Source organism: Vigna unguiculata, chromosome 3, assembly GCF_004118075.2.
Source record: "Vigna unguiculata cultivar IT97K-499-35 chromosome 3, ASM411807v1, whole genome shotgun sequence".
Classification (NCBI taxonomy): domain Eukaryota; kingdom Viridiplantae; phylum Streptophyta; class Magnoliopsida; order Fabales; family Fabaceae; genus Vigna; species Vigna unguiculata.
In genome coordinates this window covers 36,562,545-36,582,477 of record NC_040281.1, presented here as the reverse complement: position 1 = coordinate 36,582,477, position 19,933 = coordinate 36,562,545, and the positions used below count along the sequence as shown (strand labels likewise).

At 35.7% G+C, this 19,933-nt stretch overlaps 1 protein-coding gene and 1 non-coding gene across 2 annotated transcripts; both read left to right on the top strand.

Moving 5' to 3' along the window:
• Positions 1–8,843: 8,843 nt before the first annotated feature.
• Positions 8,844–13,143, top strand: LOC114177534 (protein NPG1-like). Its single transcript, XM_028062917.1, has 6 exons — positions 8,844–8,976; positions 9,150–9,320; positions 9,837–10,041; positions 10,212–11,413; positions 12,258–12,405; positions 12,518–13,143. Exons 2-6 carry the CDS (start codon positions 9,168–9,170, stop codon positions 12,838–12,840), a joined length of 2,031 nt encoding a protein of 676 aa, XP_027918718.1. The 5' UTR covers positions 8,844–8,976; positions 9,150–9,167; the 3' UTR covers positions 12,841–13,143.
• Positions 13,144–17,548: 4,405 nt separating this feature from the next.
• On the top strand, positions 17,549–17,711 carry LOC114180010. The gene has a single exon (XR_003603588.1). It is a non-coding gene; the product is annotated as a small nucleolar RNA snoR143 (small nucleolar RNA).
• Positions 17,712–19,933: the final 2,222 nt, after the last annotated feature.

Here is a 19,933-nt window from a genome sequence, read left to right as displayed (position 1 = left end):
AATGGCAAATGACGGATGTCCGTAGACTACACGGACTTGAACAAGGCTTGTCCTCGCGACGCCTACCCCTTACCCAACATTGACCGACTCGTGGACGGCGCGACAGGAAACAAGGTGCTTAGTTTTTTGGATGCGTATTCAGGGTATAACCAAATCCCCATGGCTGCAGCAGATATGCACAAGACCGCCTTCATCACGGACGATGCCAACTACTTCTATAGGGTCATGCCCTTTGGCCTCAAAAACATTGGGGCAACTTACCAACGGCTAATGGACAAGGTGTTCAGCCACCTAACGGGGCACTGTGTCGAAGTATACGTCGACGACATGGTTGTCAAGTCCCCAAGCCATCACCAACACGCTGAAGACCTGTCAGTAGTGTTCTCCGCGCTGCGCCAATATAACCTTCGCCTAAATCCCGACAAATGCGTATTCGGCGTTGACCGGGGTAAATTCCTATGTTTTATGTTAACCCAACGCGGCATAGAGGCTAACCCTGAAAAATGCAAGGGTATCATCGAAATGCGCAGCCCCACTACTGTTAAGGAGGTCCAACGTCTCATTGGTCGTCTCACAGCCATCTCTCGTTTCCTACCCAAACTAGTCGAACAAACCCAACCCATAATCCAACTCCTAAAGAAATCCACCCGGTTCACGTGGACTGATGATTGTGAACAAATCTTTCAAAAACTCAAAACAACCCTAACCTCCCCACCTATCCTCCACAAGCCAGACACTAGTCAACCCCTGCTGGTATACATCACGGCCATCGACTATACCGTAAGCGCCGCGCTTGTTCAAGAAATAGAAGGCACACAACATCCAGTGTATTTTGTGAGCAAAACATTGCAAGATCCCGAAACCAGGTATCAAATGGTAGAAAAACTGGCCCTATCTTTGGTCCACACGGCACGTCGCCTCCGCCCATATTTCCAAAACCACACCATAACCGTTAAGACCGACTACCCAATCCAAAAAATATTACAAAAACCAGATCTAGCCGGACGCATGTCATCATAGGTCGTGGAACTGTTAGAATTCAACATCCGCTATGAACCTCACGGCCCCATCAAAGCCCAATGTCTTTTAGACTTCGTTAACGACCTACAACAAACACCCATAGAGGACCAGTGGACATTTCACGTAGATGGTTCCTCAAATCCAAGGGGTGCCGGCGCCGACATCGTCGTAGAAGGGCCCAACGACATCCTCATCGAAAAATCCCTTCATTTTGCCTTCAAAACGTCCAATAACCAAGCCGAATACGAAGCCATCCTCGCCGACCTTTTCCTAGCCCGCGAAGTAGGCGTCAAGAAGTTAACGTGCAAAACCGACTACAAACTCACTGTAGGTCATCTAAATTACGAATTTCAGATCAAAGACCCCATCCTTCTACAATATTACCATCTGGTCCGTGCAGTCATTCAATCCGCCTTCGAACAAGTCCGCGTCGAACACATCCCAAGAACCGACAACGTCAGGGCCGACATCCTCTCCAAATTGGCCAGCACCAAGCTCAAAAACTGCCACCGATCCTTACTATAGCAAACGCTGTCCACACCTTCCATCACACACACTTGCCAAACCACACCCCAACTAACAACGTCACCCCCTCCCAAATCCAAAACTGGACCACCCCCTACATTCAATATCTCAAAACCGGCAACCCCCCCTCGACGCAGACAAAACTTGGCTGGCTAAGGCCGCCAGGTACACCATGATAGGCGATGACCTCTACAAACGCAGATATGGCCAACCCCTACTTAAGTGTGTCACGACAGAGCAAGCCCAATATATAATCAAAGAGCTACATGAAGGAATTTGTGGTTATCATTCCGGTGCACGCACCATGGCTACCAGAGTTCTCAGAGCCAGATACTTCTGGCCGACCATAGAAGCAGACTGTCAGGATCATGTCAGGAAATGCAAGCCATGTCAGAAACATGGCAACCTTATTCACCAGAAACAGGAACAACTACATCACATACTGTCCCCATGGCCATTCGCAAAATGAGGAATGGACATCCTCGGCCCCTTCTCACCCGGCAAGAGGCAGGTGAAATTCCTAATTCTAGCTGTCGACTATTTCACTAAATGGATCGAAGCCAAGCCGCTAACTACCATCACGACCCAACAAGTCCAACAGTTTGTGTGGAAGGACATTATATGCAGATATGACGTACCACATATCATCATCACATACAATGACCGACAATTTATTGACAAGGAGTTAGCCAAATTCTACACCGGCATAGGCATCTAGCACATCACAAGTTCTGTAGAACATCCACAAACCAATAGACAAGTAGAGGCGGCAAATAAAGTCATCCTCGTAGAGCTGCGCAAGAGATTAGATACCGCCAAAGGCCGATGACCTGAAGAGTTAATAGAAGTACTATGGGCTTACAGATGCACGCCCCAAACATCAACAAACGAATCCCCATTCAGCTTAGTCTACGACGCAGACGCCACGATACCAGTAAAAATTGGCAAACCGTCACTACGCCGAGAACTATACGACCCAACCCACAACCACTAAAACATGGCCTTACATCTCGACCTTTTACCCGAACTCAGAGAAAAAGCCCAGATACGCAATTTAGCTGCCAAACAACGAGCTGCCAGGAAATATAATGCAAATCTACATCCACGATCATTCGTCATCGGGGACCTAGTATGGAGAATGGCCAACAGTGCTAGAAAGAAGGATGGCAAGTTCTCCGCCAATTGGGACGACCCGTACCGCATACGAGAAGATGCAGGAGGAGGAGCTTATCGCCTATAACAATTATCTGGGGAAGAGATTCACAACACTTGTAATGTATCCCACCTCAAGTTTTACTTCAGTTGAATGTGTATTGTAATCAAACCAATACTTGTAACCCCGGGTGTACTCTTTCCTCACTTGGTCTTTTTTCCCTAAGGAGGGTTTTGGCCAAGGAGGTTTTAACGAGGCACCCCTATTCAATAAATAAAAAGAAGGGTTTCCAACTGTACAACTTTCTATCTGTTTTTTATCTTAATTCGTTTAAGTTCCTCACCCTTACCACAAGTAAGTGGCCTGGGTCGAACACCCTTAATTTGTGATTAATTCGTTTAAGTTCCCCACCCTTACCACAAGTAAGCGGCCTAGGTCGAACACCCTTAACTTGTGCTTAATTTGTTTAAGTTCCCCACCCTTACCACAAGTAAGCGGCCTGGGTCGAACACCCTTAACTTGTGCTTAATTCGTTTAAGTTCCCCACCCTTACCACAAGTAAGCGGCCTAGGTCAAACACCCTTAACTTGTGCTTAATTCGTTTAAGTTCTCCACCCTTACCACAAGTAAGCGGCCTGGGTCGAACACCCTTAACTTGTGCTTAATTTGGTTAAGTTCCCCACCCTTACCACAAGTAAGCGGCCTGGGTCGAACACCCTTAACTTGTGATTAATTCGTTTAAGTTTCCCACCCTTACCACAAGTAAGCGGCCTGGGTCGAACACCCTTAACTTGTGATTAATTCGTTTAAGTTCCCCACCCTTACCACAAGTAAGCGGCCTGGGTCGAACACCCTTAACTTGTGCTTAATTCGTTTAAGTTCCCCACCCTTACCACAAGTAAGCGGCCTGGTTTGAACACCCTTAATTTGTGCTTAATTCGTTTAAGTTCCTCACCCTTACCACAAGTAAGCTGCCTAGGTCGAACACCCCTAACATACAATCGATTGAAACACACATACACCACATATCATCAAAACCCAACATACACAACAACATACAGAACCTTAATCACATTTAAACATAAGTGCAAGAATGTACGAAGGTAACATAATGTACCAAATATTACAGACATAGGCTCAAATAATTTTCTCGAATCATTTAAAACCGAGATTCTATTCTGCTGCATCAGGTGCCACCTCTTCGGCATCGCCCGCTTTTTTCTCCCCCTCTATCGCCTTCTCCTCTGCACTGCTCTCGTCCTCTTTCACCAACTTTCCGTCAACAACGTCCTTATTCACATCGAACTTTGAATCTGTGACGTCCACATCTTGATGGAAGAAGGCCGCCTGCCGTAATCCCTTCTCAAAACCATTGATGTGCTCCTGAATAATGCTGTTCTTCAGATCATCAAGCTCATCAACAACTCCATCATACTTATCCTTCAAGTCATCATAATCCTCTTCCAATTCCCCTATCCGTTTATTCAACTTTTCTTCAGAATCCAAGCAACGAACCCTCCATGTTGCCAACCTTTTCCTCTCCACTTCCCAACTTTCCTCAGCCTTCTCTAACGCAGCCTTTTCCTCCTCCAGCTTATCCACCTTCCCCTACAACTCCTCCACTTTTTCCCAACCACCCTCTTTCACTTCCCTTCTACAAAGCGACCCCACACGCCGGCTCAAAACTAAAGCCTTGCTCCCAAATTCCACCATTGTTCTCACAATGTGCTCCGCATCCATGTTGTCAATAGAGTTTACGATGGTATCCGGGAGGGTAATCGAGATATCCTTCCTCACGGATATCTCTGACAACTCGATCAGCCCAGCTTCCGGCCCCTTCTCCCCACTAGTCGACCCCGCCCCGCTAGCCGACCCCGTTCCAAGCAGGGCCGCCCTTACTTTCTTCACATCTTTTCCCTTCCTGGGTCGAGGCGGAAGCTCAACCTTCCTCTTTGTCCCGCCGTGGACGTGCACCTCCACCACCGATTCTTGTAAGTTGGGAACATCAGTCTTCCCAACCGCCTTGGCCTTAGCAGCCATTTCTTTCCTTAATGTCTGAAAAAGCGCCAGATTCTTCTTTCCAGACTACGCCATATGCCCTACAATAACACATCACAACTTGGATCAAAACAACTTAGCATTATTAACACAGCTTAAGTAATAAACAGATACTTTCGATATCTATTATCGGGTGCACCGAATTATAAACCCTAACTAGGTCCTTAGTGGGTAACTTATCGACAAACTTCAACAACATCCCCACCACCTCCTTATCACCAGCCGACAACTCCTCAATTCCCATGTCTTTATACCGGGAAGGATTGCTGGTCCAACTAAAGGGAAACTTGGTACTCCCATCCGCATTCAAAAAGTGAGCTTTGCCTCATTCCTTGACGACGACCTTGAAGTACCCATCCTTGAAATGCTTGAAAGATTGGGAGAAGGCATCCAGTCTGCTGATGCTAGGGCGACTTATCAAGGATAGCCAAGTAGCCGGTCGCCGAGGTCTGGTGTCGTAAAAATACAAGAAAGCGTAAGGAGTGGACTCCAAGTATAAGGACTGGCACAAAATGTGGAAAGCCTGCAAATAGGCCCAACTGTTCGGATGTAGCTGTGTAGGTGCCACATTCAACGCCCGCAATACGCCCATAGTAAAATCGTCTAGCGGCAATCGCACATGAAGTTGAGAGAAGTGGCACATATACATGTAGAAAAACCTTTCGGTAGCCCCCTCCTGTCCATGGCATACCTGGTCGATAGCACTAACCCTCTCCAGAGAAACAATGTCCCCACTGACACCCTTGGAGATAATAGGTGTGCAGTTTAACCAAGAGTTCAGTAGACGGGACCACCTGAACAAAGACGATTGATCACGAACATCAGCAGCCGCCCACCCGTAGCCGCCTTTCACCGGCCAGTTGCTCTCCTCCAACTCTTCAGGGGGATCCTCTCGAACCTCCCTCACAACCTCCATTGGCATCCCACTTGTAACAACCCTAGAACTCATACCCTCGTCATCAAGTCGCCTATCTTTACTCCTCTCCGACTCGGTACTCTCACTACTACTAGACGTAGACATGCTATCACTACTAGACATACCTGGTTTCTTTTTTACGGGAAGATGTCGGTTGATTTTGGGAACTAGTCGGACATTATGACGCACACAAGATCTCTGAATTCAGAACTCTCGCAAATGAAACAAGTAACCCTTAACCCATTTTCAAACCCATATTTATAGCCCAGAGCCCCAAACGACGATAACTCTTCCTGCCAAAATAAAACCCCAGACCAATCGACACCATCATTGCGAAAGATACAACTTTTGAAAAACGACGGCACCAAAATTTCTTGATTGGACCCCTGACACCCTTCACCTACCTTCTGACGGTTACCACTTTTTAGCCTTAACATTGTTCATCACACTTAAAGGCTGGGGGACTGGTGTACCACACCTAACCGGTTCCGCTAGCATACCAACACAACCAACACATATCACCCTTGACCGACAACTCCCATCGGACAAGGCTGGGGGACTGGTGTACCACACCTAGCCTGACTCGACCAAATAAGTAAACAATACATGCACCAAGGCGGCCAAGCATTCAGCCTAGGCCGAGTCAGCCTAACTTATATCGGTTCTAACCTACACACATCGTCAAGATAAGCGGTTGAGGCCGGCTACTCCAGCAAACCCGGTAAGATTAAAGCCCAGGCCGATAACTCCTATAAACTTAGTGAAATAGAAGCCCCCGCATTCAATAGGTCTTAAGAACCTGGGTTAGGGCCCAGGCCCACTCATAGCCCAAGTTAGAGCCTAAGTCAAGGCCCGACCCATGAGATAATCAGACATCATTAATGCTCTATAAATACGCGTGAACCCCAGTAATTAAAGGTACGCATTCATTAATCACTAATTTGACTCTTTGAGAGCTTTGACTTACTTGAGCTTCAGAGACTTTTCTGCAGGTAACCCCTCCTGGGTTCAAGCTGACATGTATCAACCGGGGAGAGGCCAACTGAAGAGATAACGAACTACATGATAAGGTGACACTTGTGCCTAACTCATCTTATTTGTTCTCTGCAGGAACATTTTTAAACATTATTTTTAATATTAATATTAATATCAAATGACATGTAACCTTATATTTTATTAATTTTTTCTTGGAAATTCACTCCATTATACTTTCTTTATTATGTTAGTATATTAATTAATTTGACATACTAATTTTTTTTTAATCTGTTTAATTTAATAAAACCAAATCGTTTATGCAAAGTTTTTACTTATTTATTCGCAAACTTATCTCTTAAAAGAAATTTACCTTTAGATTTTTCAAAACATCTTTACAAAAGTAAATTAAAAATATTGTTTTTCATGGATCATTTAGCTCAATAAAATGCAAATAGTTGTTAATAAATTGTCCAAGAATATAATATATACAGTACAAAATAGATATGTATAATTTATAGTATATAATATATATTTTTCAAAAAGATTTGGGAATATTAAAGTTTTTGAATTTGTAAATAAATATATAATAGATGACTTGATTGCATACTTTTATTAATAAATTTACTCTCATTAAATGAGTGCACGTTATCTCATGCATTGATTTTGATGCAAACATTAAATGAATATTGAATCTTCCAACACACATTCTTCAACCTCTGCCAGCCATAAATGTTTTGTATGAACATTTTTGCAAATGTCTTAGACACAACTTTACATCTTCTAATAAATGTCTTTGTGTAGATGCTATATAACCATATCAACACTATCATACCACCAACATCAAATAAATTTAAAAAAGGTATGAATGAAAAACTAAAAGTCTTTTTAATTACCAAAACATCTTATCGCATACAAGACATTGAAAATCTTAACTAATGATGATGATGATAGGTACACAAAGTTATAACTAGAAACTTTTTGTGTGTCATCTAACTTTTATATCTTTAAATAGTCTTATCAACAATTTTTATATTGTTCATCATTTTTTATTTATTTTTGGGAATCTAATATTTATGTTTTTCTACGTTGTTAAATCAATATTTTATTTAAAATTAAATTTTATTTCTTAATTTTGATTAATTCAGTATATTATTTAAAATAATTATACATAATATATTTTGCTGAAAAAAATATAAATAACAAATAATTTTTTATATTAAAAAAATTAAGATATTATTATTTAATTTTATTAAATAAATTATTTATATTAAATTTAATTATAGTTGTATAATTTTTAAAATTATATATGGGTACAAATAATTATATACAATACATTTTATTAAAAATATATATAGATAACTTAAATATATTTTAATCATAAAATAAATTAAAAAATTATTATTTATTTTTATAAATATAATATTTATTCTAAATTTAACTATACTTAAAATTTAAAATTAATTTATTAAATATATTACAATTTTTAAAATCCATGCATCACGGGTAGATATACTAGTTTTTAATAAATGACATATATATTTTTAGCTTTTAAATAAACATATACTTTCCTTATTTTATTTAAAGTTTAAAAAACAAAATTTTAAAATATTGGAATTAAACAATTTTAAAGGAAAAATCGAAGAATTTAATTATTATATATTAAAATAAAGTGTATTATAAAGATATAAAAAATTGATAAAATAATAATTTATCTTTTTGTTGATAAAAAAGAATATTTCAGAAATTAAAAATCATTCAAACTTTGCTTATGAAAATGCCATAATATTTATACTTTTAGAAGTTTAATTTTGAATTTTGGTAATTTTTATGCAAGTATTAAGTAGTATTTCTAAATATATAAAATATGTAAATAATATTAGTTTTGAAACTAGAAAGTATGAGACTTATTTAGTAGTCCAACTTTTAAGGTTTATATCAATATAATATGTGCCTAGAATTGTTATAAGAACACATACTAAACTATTATTATAATACTTAATGTTCCTTACAACCATTTTTTTATAATCCTTATCATTTTGCATGGGAATTAAAACTAATTCATTTGTTGAGTAGGGTTGACCGCCCAATTATCCTTCCGCATTTTTTTTTCTTTTTCTTTTAATCTTTTTATTTGTTTTTTCGTCAGAGTGAAAGATTAAGAAGACAAAACAACATTCCAAATAATTTGTTCCTGGGATCTGAAAATTGCATTGAAACAAAATTCCAGAGAAAAAACAAAACAAAACTGCAAAATTAAATCTAACACCGAACAAGCAAAACCTCCCAAGAGATCGCAATTCGGAGCCACATTTTCTTTGACGACGCTAAGGTTCTATTTCTTATGTTCTTGTTTTTCTGGATCCACCATTTTTTTTTTTATTAATCTCTGTTCACAACAACATTTCCCTTTCTTTATGTTATGTACGAACAACTAATAAGCAACATAACCATCTTAAACGATAATGCCTGAATTTATTAAAGTTAACACACACGTTGGTGCAGGTGGTGAGATAATGATTGATGGAGTCTGAGGAGAACGAACGTGAGAAGGGTCGCGAGGTTTGCGCGAATGGAAATAGCATCAGTGCGGAAGAACTTGAGGCCAAACTTGATGCAGGAAATGTTCAAGAAGCAGAAGCAGCACTGCGTGATGGGTTGTCACTAAGTTCCGAGGTTCATTTTTGTTTGTTAATTGTATATTCATCTTCCAACAACCTGAAACCAATGTTACAATGTCACATTATTCATTACCATAACTAATTACCCGAGATAAATTTGCCCCCTTCACTTACTATTTTGAATTGGTAGGACCTTATGAGACATAAATGTTGGAGTGGTTTTACTTAATGTGTAATACTTCTTTGCTACAAAATAACATTTATAATGGTGAGAGAACATAATTTTTGTCTTTCTATATGGTAAGTATTGATATTATACTAGTAAGTTAGCCTTATACATCTTATCTTATGGATTGTACTTTTTATAAATGTTGTCAAATTTTAAAGCGAAATAGAGCTCTTAAAGGAAAAAAAGAAGAAGTGAAAATTGATGCAATTTGTAACTTTTGACATATTATCCCATCAAATTTCTTACAAATACAAATATACATGTCTCATTTCTTTTTGGGATTGAAATGATGAATCACTTTGAGTCAAATCGATGTAGTCACTTCTTTTTATTTTTATATAGGAAGCAAAGGCTGTTCTTGGAAAATTAGAGTATCAAAGAGGTAACGTGGAAAATGCTTTTCAAGTGATTGATGGAATTGATCTTCAACCAATCATACAACAATTACAAAGTTCCCTTTCGGAAAAAGGACCTGTGAAGAATGCTTTGTTGTTTGAAGCCGTCTACCTAAGAATCAAGTGTCTACAAAAGTTGGATAAATGTACCGGTATTAACCATTATTTCAACTACTGAAAGTTGTTTTCTACTTGTGGTTTGATTTTTCTTTGTAAATGAGGCGAATCCTCCATTCCTTTTACACAACACTATTACTTGTTTAAAAACCAAATTCTAAGGGATATTAATACATTGAAAAACTTGTTTCATGGATTTATACAGAAGCTATTGATGAGTGCAAGAGTGTTCTTGAGGGTGTTGAGAAGACATATGGTCAGGGTACATTTGATACACAAGCCGACAATAAATCACAGGAGATAGCCGGTCGTCTAGTGGAGCTCCTTCCAGAGCTTTGGAAACAGGTTGGTCGCTATGATGAGGCATTGTCTGCTTATAGGAATGCCCTACTTAGCCAATGGAACCTTGACAATGAAATTTGTGCAAGAATTCAGAAGGCACTTGCTGTGTTTTTGTTGTACAGCGAAGTGGAGGCAAGTCCACCTAACAAGACCGATGGATCTTATGTACCCAAAAGCAATCTGGAAGAGGCAGTTCTTCTTTTAATGATTATTTTGAGAAACTTCATCCTTGGTAAGATAAAGTGGGATCCTGCAGTTATGGAACACCTGACTTTCACACTTTCAACATGTGGACAAACCTCTATTTTAACAAAGCAATTTGAAGAGTTGATACCTGGTGTATATCATCGCATTGATCGTTGGACTTTTATAGCTTTGTGTAATTGTGGAGCTGGAGAAAATAAAAGTGCTTTGAATCTGCTTAGGATGTCTTTGCATAAGCATGAACGACCAAATGACCTAATAGCACTATTATTGGCTGCCAAAATTTGTAGTGAGGATCCTCATCTTGGTGCTGAGGGAGTAGGTTATGCACAAAGAGCAATCAATAATGCTCGAGGATTAGATGAGCATTTGAAAGGTGTGGGTCTTAGGATGTTGGGACTTTGCCTAGGAAAACAGGCTAGGGTCTGTTCTTCTGACCATGAGAGGTCTAACCTTCAATCCAAAGCTCTACAATCATTAGAGAAGGCAGTTAGATTGGAGCAAAACAATTCTGATCTCATTTTTGAATTGGCTATTCAATATGCTATGCATCGAAATTTAACTGTTGCTTTATCATGTGCTAAACAATTCTTTGACAAAACTGGTGGCTCTACATTGAAAGGTTGGAGATTGCTTGCTCTAGTTTTGTCTGCACAAAAAAGATTTGCAGAGGCCGAAGTGGTCACTGATGCAGCTGTAGACGAGACTGCAAAATGGGAGCAAGGGCCATTACTCAGACTGAAAGCCAAGTTGAAGATCTCCCAATTAAAACCCATGGATGCTATTGAAATTTATCGGTACCTTCTTGCATTGGTTCAAGCCCAGAAGAAATCACCTGGGCCATCTACACAAGGTTCACAGGTATGATTGTGCAATCTTCTCTTCTTCTGAGGAATATATTATCTTCAAATTTAATTCAATCGATATGTTGTATCAAATAATAGTGATGATGATATGTAGCTTTGATGTGAATATGGTGGATTTTATTAACGATATGATTAAATGACTTCAATGAGTCCCCAGGTGACGGGTTTGCCTTTATATTATCATTATAATTGGATGACATGTAATGAGGGAATTAGATTTCCTCTAATATTTTTGTTAATTCAAAGCTCTTTGTTAGAGTAATTTTGTTTTACATGTTTAATGAGTTTATGTATCACATGTTAAATGCATTTAGTTTTCATAGATAACATTACTCTCCCTTGGAAATTGTCCCCATTAGCCTAGTGGGAGTCTATATCTAGGTGTTATGCATAACATAAGAAAACCACATTCAATTAATTTCATTCATTATTTCTCTCCCTTTTTCTGTTTTGTTGAGTTAAACATAAGTCTTATCATTCATCATAACTTGTCATGTCATAGTTTTGCGGCAATGTTCCTTAAACATGGGAATATATTGTCAAACTCCAGTTTCTATTAGTGTTTAATGACGGAAAAACATAAAACACTATGCTTATTTACGCTTAAATCAAGGTAAAAAAAACTAAGGAAACAAGAAAACTAGTCCTAAGAAATAAAACTTCAGAGTATTTTAAGATATTCTTCACACATTGTACCATACATAAAAAGGAAGTTTTTATTTAACAAAGGAAATGCATTTTTTTCTATAGATATTTTAATTGCTTAATATGAAACTCTTCAATTATAAAATGTAGATTTCAAGGCTAATCTTACATTTAATTTATTAACTCTTTTGTAGGTTGAGGATGGTAAGATAAACGAACTTGAGGTTTGGCATGGTCTGGCAAATTTGTATGCAAGCCTTTCTCATTGGAAGGATGCCGAAATCTGTTTGCAAAAGGCAAAAGAGTTAAAGGAATTCTCACCAGCAACAACGCATGCTGAAGGCAAGAACAAATTCTTTTGTTGTCAACAATTTACTTTACCACGTTGAACTTGTGCTTTCCCTCATGTTTTAATCAAATTGACATTTCATATTTTTGAATGTGATTGTCCCAGCTATTATGTTCGAAGGTCGTGGAGAACATTTAGAAGCTCTCATTGCTACTTTGAATGCGGTTCTGCTTGAACCAAACTATGTGCCAAGCAAGATCTTGATGGCTTCTTTGATACTGAAAATCAACTTTATTTCTGCTGCGCCTGTTGCTAGATGCCTACTTTGTGATGCACTTAGAATAGAACCCACCAACCGCATGGCTTGGTATTACTTGGGATTAACTCACAAAGCTGATGGTCGAATAACTGATGCTGCTGATTGCTTCCAAGCAGCTTCCTTGCTTGAAGAATCTGATCCCATTGAAACTTTCAGCTCTATGATTTGACTATAGTCCTTGGTTAACTTTCACATATTCGTATAATCTTTTGTTGTCACTTTTGAAAATGTATATTGATTTCCTTCTCCCTTTTTCTTTTTCACTTTAAACTCTTACCACAAGAAACTAGGTTCTAAGAAGAAAAGTTGGCTTATATCCAAGATTAGGAGATAAGATAACAACGAGGTTCGTGAATTGTAAAGAACTTAAAAGGGTTTTATTGTGTTTGATTCCTTTATTGTTTGTAAATGTGAGATGTTTCCTTGAAAGGTAAACTGGATATATTCAATTTTCTTGTTCTTTATCTGCGTATACCATCATTGATAAAATAGTCATTCAGTTGTGTTGTTATGTACGCCTGTGTGAGAAATTGAATGCTATTTAATAGTGTTTTTACCCGTGCAATGCACAAAATTATTTTGAGTACCACAATTATAACTAATTAAGTTAGAATTTTGAGAGATATATTTTATTTGTGACATTGTTGTACATTGTACTATATATATCAAAGTTTATATACACTAAGCTCGTGGTAATTGTTCATAAGTTTTAGAAGAAGTAATGACACAGTAAATTGTAAACTTCATTCATCATTAAGATTGTTCATGCTTCCACTCAGAAGAAGCAGTACAAAAAATGTAGCTATACCATTACATAGGATTGTTCATGCTTCCATTTGAAGAAGTAGTACCCAAAAATTAGACTATCAAAAACTTAATAAAACAGAAACTTAAACAGAGAATGACTCATTAACAAAGATTTCAATATTTCTGGCTTACTTGTTAGCTTCAAAGAGAATAATATTTCCCTTTTGCATGCCATTGTCACCACAGAATTGCCATTGTCATTGAATTCATTAACGCCAAAAAAAAAAAAAATAACAGTTTGGTGAAGGAACGAAATTAGGTTGTGAGAGAAAGAGAGAAGAGATGGAAGACTAGGTGGCAGAGTGACAGAGAAGATCCACATCAGATAAAGAGAAAAGAGAGGTAAGTGCCAAATAGGCTTGTTGACTATTTGAAACCACAACTAAAAGAACACTTGGTACTTCAAATTAGGGGCTTGGCGTCAGTCATGTCTATTCTCATTACTATGTTTTGTACATTAGATCATTATCACAAGATATAGTGTATCACGCAAATTGTTTATATATAGAACCTAAGCAACAAAATAATAGATATTGTTAAGATAGTTACACCCAAACATTATTAATTCAGACATAAGATAATGATAATGTGTTAGACGGTATGTTTAGACTTAACATTACCAGACATTGTAGTCTTTATCGGAAAATCATGATTTAGAGTCAATCATTAGAATTCTCCACCCTAACTCCAAATTATGGAAGAACTTTGGGCATCACCTTCCTGTATCATAAAATGAAAAAATAATTTGTTTTAGAATAGTGACAAACCTTTTAAATGAGAGGGGAGGCTCCCAAACATTGTTTTATTTCATTTTTTTTATATATATATTTTCAAAATATATTTATATTTATATTTTATTATTTATATTAATTTAATTAAAAAAAAATCTAAAATTTGAAAACTACGTCTCTCTCCTCATATGTTATTTATTATTCTTCTTTATTTGGTTCTTCTCTATTTTATAGTTCCATCTCTTTCTCACCTCTTAGTTTTATCTCAATTTTCACCCTCAGTATTTTATCATTTTCAAAATCAAGCTGTACCAAAGCAAAATTGAAGAGTTAAGAAACATTTTGGATCGAACAATTTCTTCTTTTGAGTAAGTTAATTTTTTACCCTTTTTTTTTCTTCAAAACAATATATTTTCCTCTTGTATGTGGCGTTTTTACATTATAAGCAGATTTCTATCTGTTAATGATCATAAAATCATAATTTAATTATTGATTGAATTCTTCTTTGTATAGGTAAAGCTTATATGTTAATGATCATAAAATCATAATTTAATTGTTGATTGAACTCTTATTTGTACAGGTAAAACTATTTTAGGCTCTGAAGTTGTGCCAGGTGAGAACAATATTAGGAATCCACTCTAAGGTAAGGGAAACTAGCCATTTAAAAGTTGTTGATTTTCTTGAAATATTGAATGTTGGTTTTGAGATTTAGTTTTGAGTATTCATAATTTTATTTTTTCCTAAATAGGTGAGATTTAGTTTGAGTAAAGAAAATGATGAGAGAAAATGAAAACTTTTTTTTTTAGTTAGAAAAAATAATTTTTATATATATAAAATATGATTTGGCCCCCCTAAAATTTTTGTCTTAGTTCCATCATTGCTTTAGACATTGTTTGAATCTTGATATTGATAACGACTTTGTAAACACATCTATAATATTCTCTTTTTAGAGACTATATTCTCGATTCTAACCTTCCCATATTGGACAACATCCCCACGAAGTGTAGTCTAATGTTATGTGTTTAGTTCTCTTATGGTAAATATAATGATTAGATGTATGACACTTTGACTGTCACAATGAATAGTAGGGGTGGCAATGCGGGCCGACCTGACCCGTTTAGGCCTGACCCGCATGGGGCCCGCACAACACGGGCTGGCCCACTGCGCCCCACACACTTTAGGGCTGCAAACACTGGTCCGTCCCGCATATTCCTTGGCCCGCGGTTTTAAAACTTTTTAAAAATTTTAAAAATTATTTTTTTAATTTTTATGATAAAACTTTCAATGTTTAAAAATAGGGAAACTTTAAGAAGTTCACAAAATTAAGTAAAGACTTTGGGGAATTGGATGATAAATTGATAATTAACATTTTCATCATATTCATACTATGACATACACAATGTATTCTTCCAATTTTAGCACATTAAAAAAATAAAAAATACATAATACTTGTCTTTTCCAGTTATACAAGAATTTGAAACGTTAATGCAAGAGTCTATAAAAAAAGTAATTAATATACATAAGTGAAAGTTTTTTTTTTAATTTTATGCGGGTTGTGGGCTAGTATGCGCGGGTTGCAGGTTTATGTGGGTCGGGCCACTACGGGCCTGTGGGCTCACTATCCTGGCCCGCCCCGCATTTTTTTTGCGGGTCGGCTCGATAGGCCAGACCTTAATTGCCACCTCTAACGAATAGTCATACAATTCTACACAATACACGACTCTCATATCATCATCCCTTTCAACCACAATGTCTCATTCACTCCTTTCGTGAGGACGATATACTCTTTTTAGGTAATAGATAAAACCATCGCTAATTGCAAACAAGCTTTTTAACAAACTACAATTCTAAACAATACGAGCCTAAAAAGTGACTTTTGATATCAACATGACAGAGTCTACAAGCACAAACCTTTCTATGGCACCTCAATTGTGGGTTGATTGTTTATACACCAAACTATAATGTATTGTTTTATTTAAATATCTCAATACCCATTTCAAAGCCTTCTAGTGAGCATGTTCAAGATCTACCATGAATTTGTTAAAAACACTAAAATCATGCACCAAGTTCGATGAATTATGTGTCACCTCTTACATGATGTTCTCTACCTCGTAATCATATGTAATAGTCTTCAATTTCCCTTTTACCTTCTTTGAATTAGGAGATTAGGTAATTGAAATCTTCATTTGATGTACCCAATTTGTACACACAGGTTTAGATCTGTGCATCCTCAAACTCTCAACCACTTTTTTAATCCATACTAAGATAGACACAATATTTCAATTGTCTGGTCCATTTGTATATCCATTCCTAATGTTTGAACATAAGACAAGTTAAGAGTTTAAAATGTTTCATTTGCAAAATAATGAGAATTTTAAACATCACATCCTAAAACAATATATCATGAAAAGTTAATTATAGGTTATCCAAATGACGTAACATCTTGAAAAAATAATAACTCGTCATTAAAGTTGAAAATCTCTCATGAATATATACTTAACTTTTTTTATAATTATTATTGAGTTATGGATTAATGAATATTTTCACAATAAATCTTTCTTTTATCTTCATCAAAAGTTTAACAATTAAATCTTGAAAGATCCAACTTAATATTTGAAGAATTTTATTTTATTTTATCTCGAATAATATTTCTCGTAGTGCTCAATAAATATATATATATATATATATATATATATATTATGAATTATTTGTATAGTTGTTTAATATAGGAAAACAATTTTCAATCTTAATTTTGCTTTACACTTTTACTTTTTGATTTACAAAAATGTATTAAAACGAATTTATTGTTTTTATTTTCATTTTTAATTTTAATAATTTCTTTGCGATCTCTCTTTTAAGTACAACAAAATATAAAAAAAAACATGGCTGAAAGTAAATATAGAAAATAAAAACGTAAAACATCATTTCGAATTTCAAATTAATAAAATAACAATGTTAGTAGTTTCTTGTTACGAAAACTAGGGTTAGTTATAGAAAAGGGCAAAATACAAACCCTGGGTGCGGCTCCACTCGCTATATATTCTCAAGTCCTAGCGCTCCCAATCCAAACCCTAGCCAGAGCAGCTGCAATCGAATTCATGATAGCTCTGGATCAACATTCCTCGGCAGCAACCATCGAGTGTTTACGCTTCTATCCCATTTCACACCTTATTTGTGCTAAGCCAATCTCTGTTCTTGTTTTTTGAAATATACCGATTATCGTCTTCTTATTGTTCACTTATTGAATCCGTTTTCTTTCCCTTTGAATCGTTGGCTGTTTTTTTTTTTTTTTTTTCATCTGCGGAAATGTTATGGTTGGTGAATAGGGTTTTTTTCATGATGCACCTTGTATCGTAGGCCTCTCCGATAACGTGGAGAGGTCTTTGAGCTATGGTGCGTAAAGTGAGAGCTGATTCGTCAGCAGGCAGCCAGACAACTGCCGTGGTGGATCCACAGATGAACGGCGTTAATGCTGCTTGTCTACTAATTCCACCACACATCTCAATACTTTTACAACCGCTATGTTAATTTAATTTCCCCTTTCCAATGTTATAATTTTTATTTTGTGTAAATTTGAGTTAGGGTCACATTGGATGCTTTTTTTACATGTTTTTTTCTTCAAATTGAATCTTCTTGTGGAACCGATCTGAACTCTGTTTTTTATCTGCAGATTTAGGTTTATCTGGCTTTTAATTTTGTCTGTTTATTTTATTTAAATTAAATTATTATAGGACCTAATGGTATTATAGGAACCAAATATTATGTTATTATATTTTTCTTCGTCCTCTGATTTGAACCGTGTACGTGATTGACTTGAGTTTTCATCTCGTTTATACAGAGTATAAGACCCAGGTCAATAAAGTTGGGTGGCCTCGTCCTTTTCTAAAATTAATTTTACAAATGAAAGGATTAATTTTAAAATACTCTGGAAGGAAATTTTGCTAAAAATGCCTTAAATACGATTTAAATATTTGAATTTATAAGTTGATAAAATTTAAACGAAAATAAAAAATGAATTATGTATAGATCGAATATCTTAATCTGTGAAACAGTCTTCCTATTGCAGAATACACCACATCATTTATGTAGTCTTCCGATTGCAGTATATACATAATAATTTCTTTAGTCGTAGTTTTTCAGAATATATATAATAAAATACAAAAAATAAGTTAATTTCTTGATTTATCTTATGAAGAGATGGAACTCCCCCAATTTTTTATTTTTGAAAAATATATTATCAATTATGTAAAAAGAATTACCGTTTATCGAATTCGAAAAGATGACCATCGCATTACAAATGCCGTTGTAGTCTTTGGATAATCTTTCTTCCTATATGGACATTGCATTGAAAATATTTAATATTTCCTGATTAGGCTGTGGTTTTTTATGAGCATGAGCCATAGTCCCAAGTCAATATTGGGCTGAGGTGGTAAGGGTATAACATCTAATTCATGCATATATTACTACACACCATAATAAAATAAATACACCATAATGAATGCAAGAGTGAACAAAAATAATCTATGGAAATATAGTTAATGTTAATTTCATTTCATACCGTAAGTTTGTGATCTACTTATTTTATTAGAAATAACTAATATTGACAAAATATTCATTTTTCATGATCTACTAAGAAAGTTATTTTTAAATTTATAAAGAATCTATTTGTAAATTTCTAAATTTATGAAAGACATTGCAAAGTTTTTCAATTTATCAACGTACTTAATCTATCTCCAAAACAAGTATTTAAATTTATTATGGACTTACTTGTTATTTGTTATTATTTGCTAAGTTTTCAAATTTAACTAGTTGCAAAGTTTTTGAATTTATAAAGGATATATATTCAAAATTTTTAAATTTAATATAGACATGCTTACAAATATTTTAAATCTATTAACGACCTACCAATTTCTAAATTTATAAAAGGATTTAACTGTAAATTTTTAAATTAACTAAGGACCTATTTACAAAATTTTATCAAGGACTTACCTGCAAAGTTTTTTTAAATTTATCTAGGACCTATGTATAAAGTTTTTAAAGTTATAAGGGACTTATTTGCAAATTTTCAACTTTATAAAGGACCTACTTGCAAAGTTTTTAAATTTATCAAGGGCCTACATCACTTTTTAAATTTAAAACGGATCTACCTACCAATATTTTAAATTTATAAAGAATGTACTTGCAAAATTTTAAATTTATAAGCGACTTATTAGCAAACTTTTTAAATTTAACAGGGACCTACCTATAAATATTTTAAAGTTATCAGGGACCTACCACCAAAGTTTTTAAACTTATAAGAAAAGTACCTACAAAGTTTTTAAATTTATAAGTGACCTACTTGCAAAGTTTTTAAATTTAATTACAACAAGGGACTGGGTCAATTATTCAATCAAATGATATTGAGCATGTTTCGCATCTCTTCTTGAGAAACAAGCGGGCTATTTCTTTGCAAAATTGTGCTCAATTTCATATGTGGCAATTCCGTCAAGATCTCTTCGTTAGTTGGGGGAAGAGTCCGCACGAATCGGATTTTTTGAGGAACATGTCACGAGAGAATTGGATTTGAACATTTTAAATTTATCAGGATTTTCCTGCAATGTTTTAAAATTTATCATAGTAAATCTATCCTGGACGTATATGCAAAGTTTTTAAATTTATCATGGAGCTACTGGAAAAGTTGTAAAGTTTAACCGAGATCTATCTGCAAATATTTTCAATTTAGTA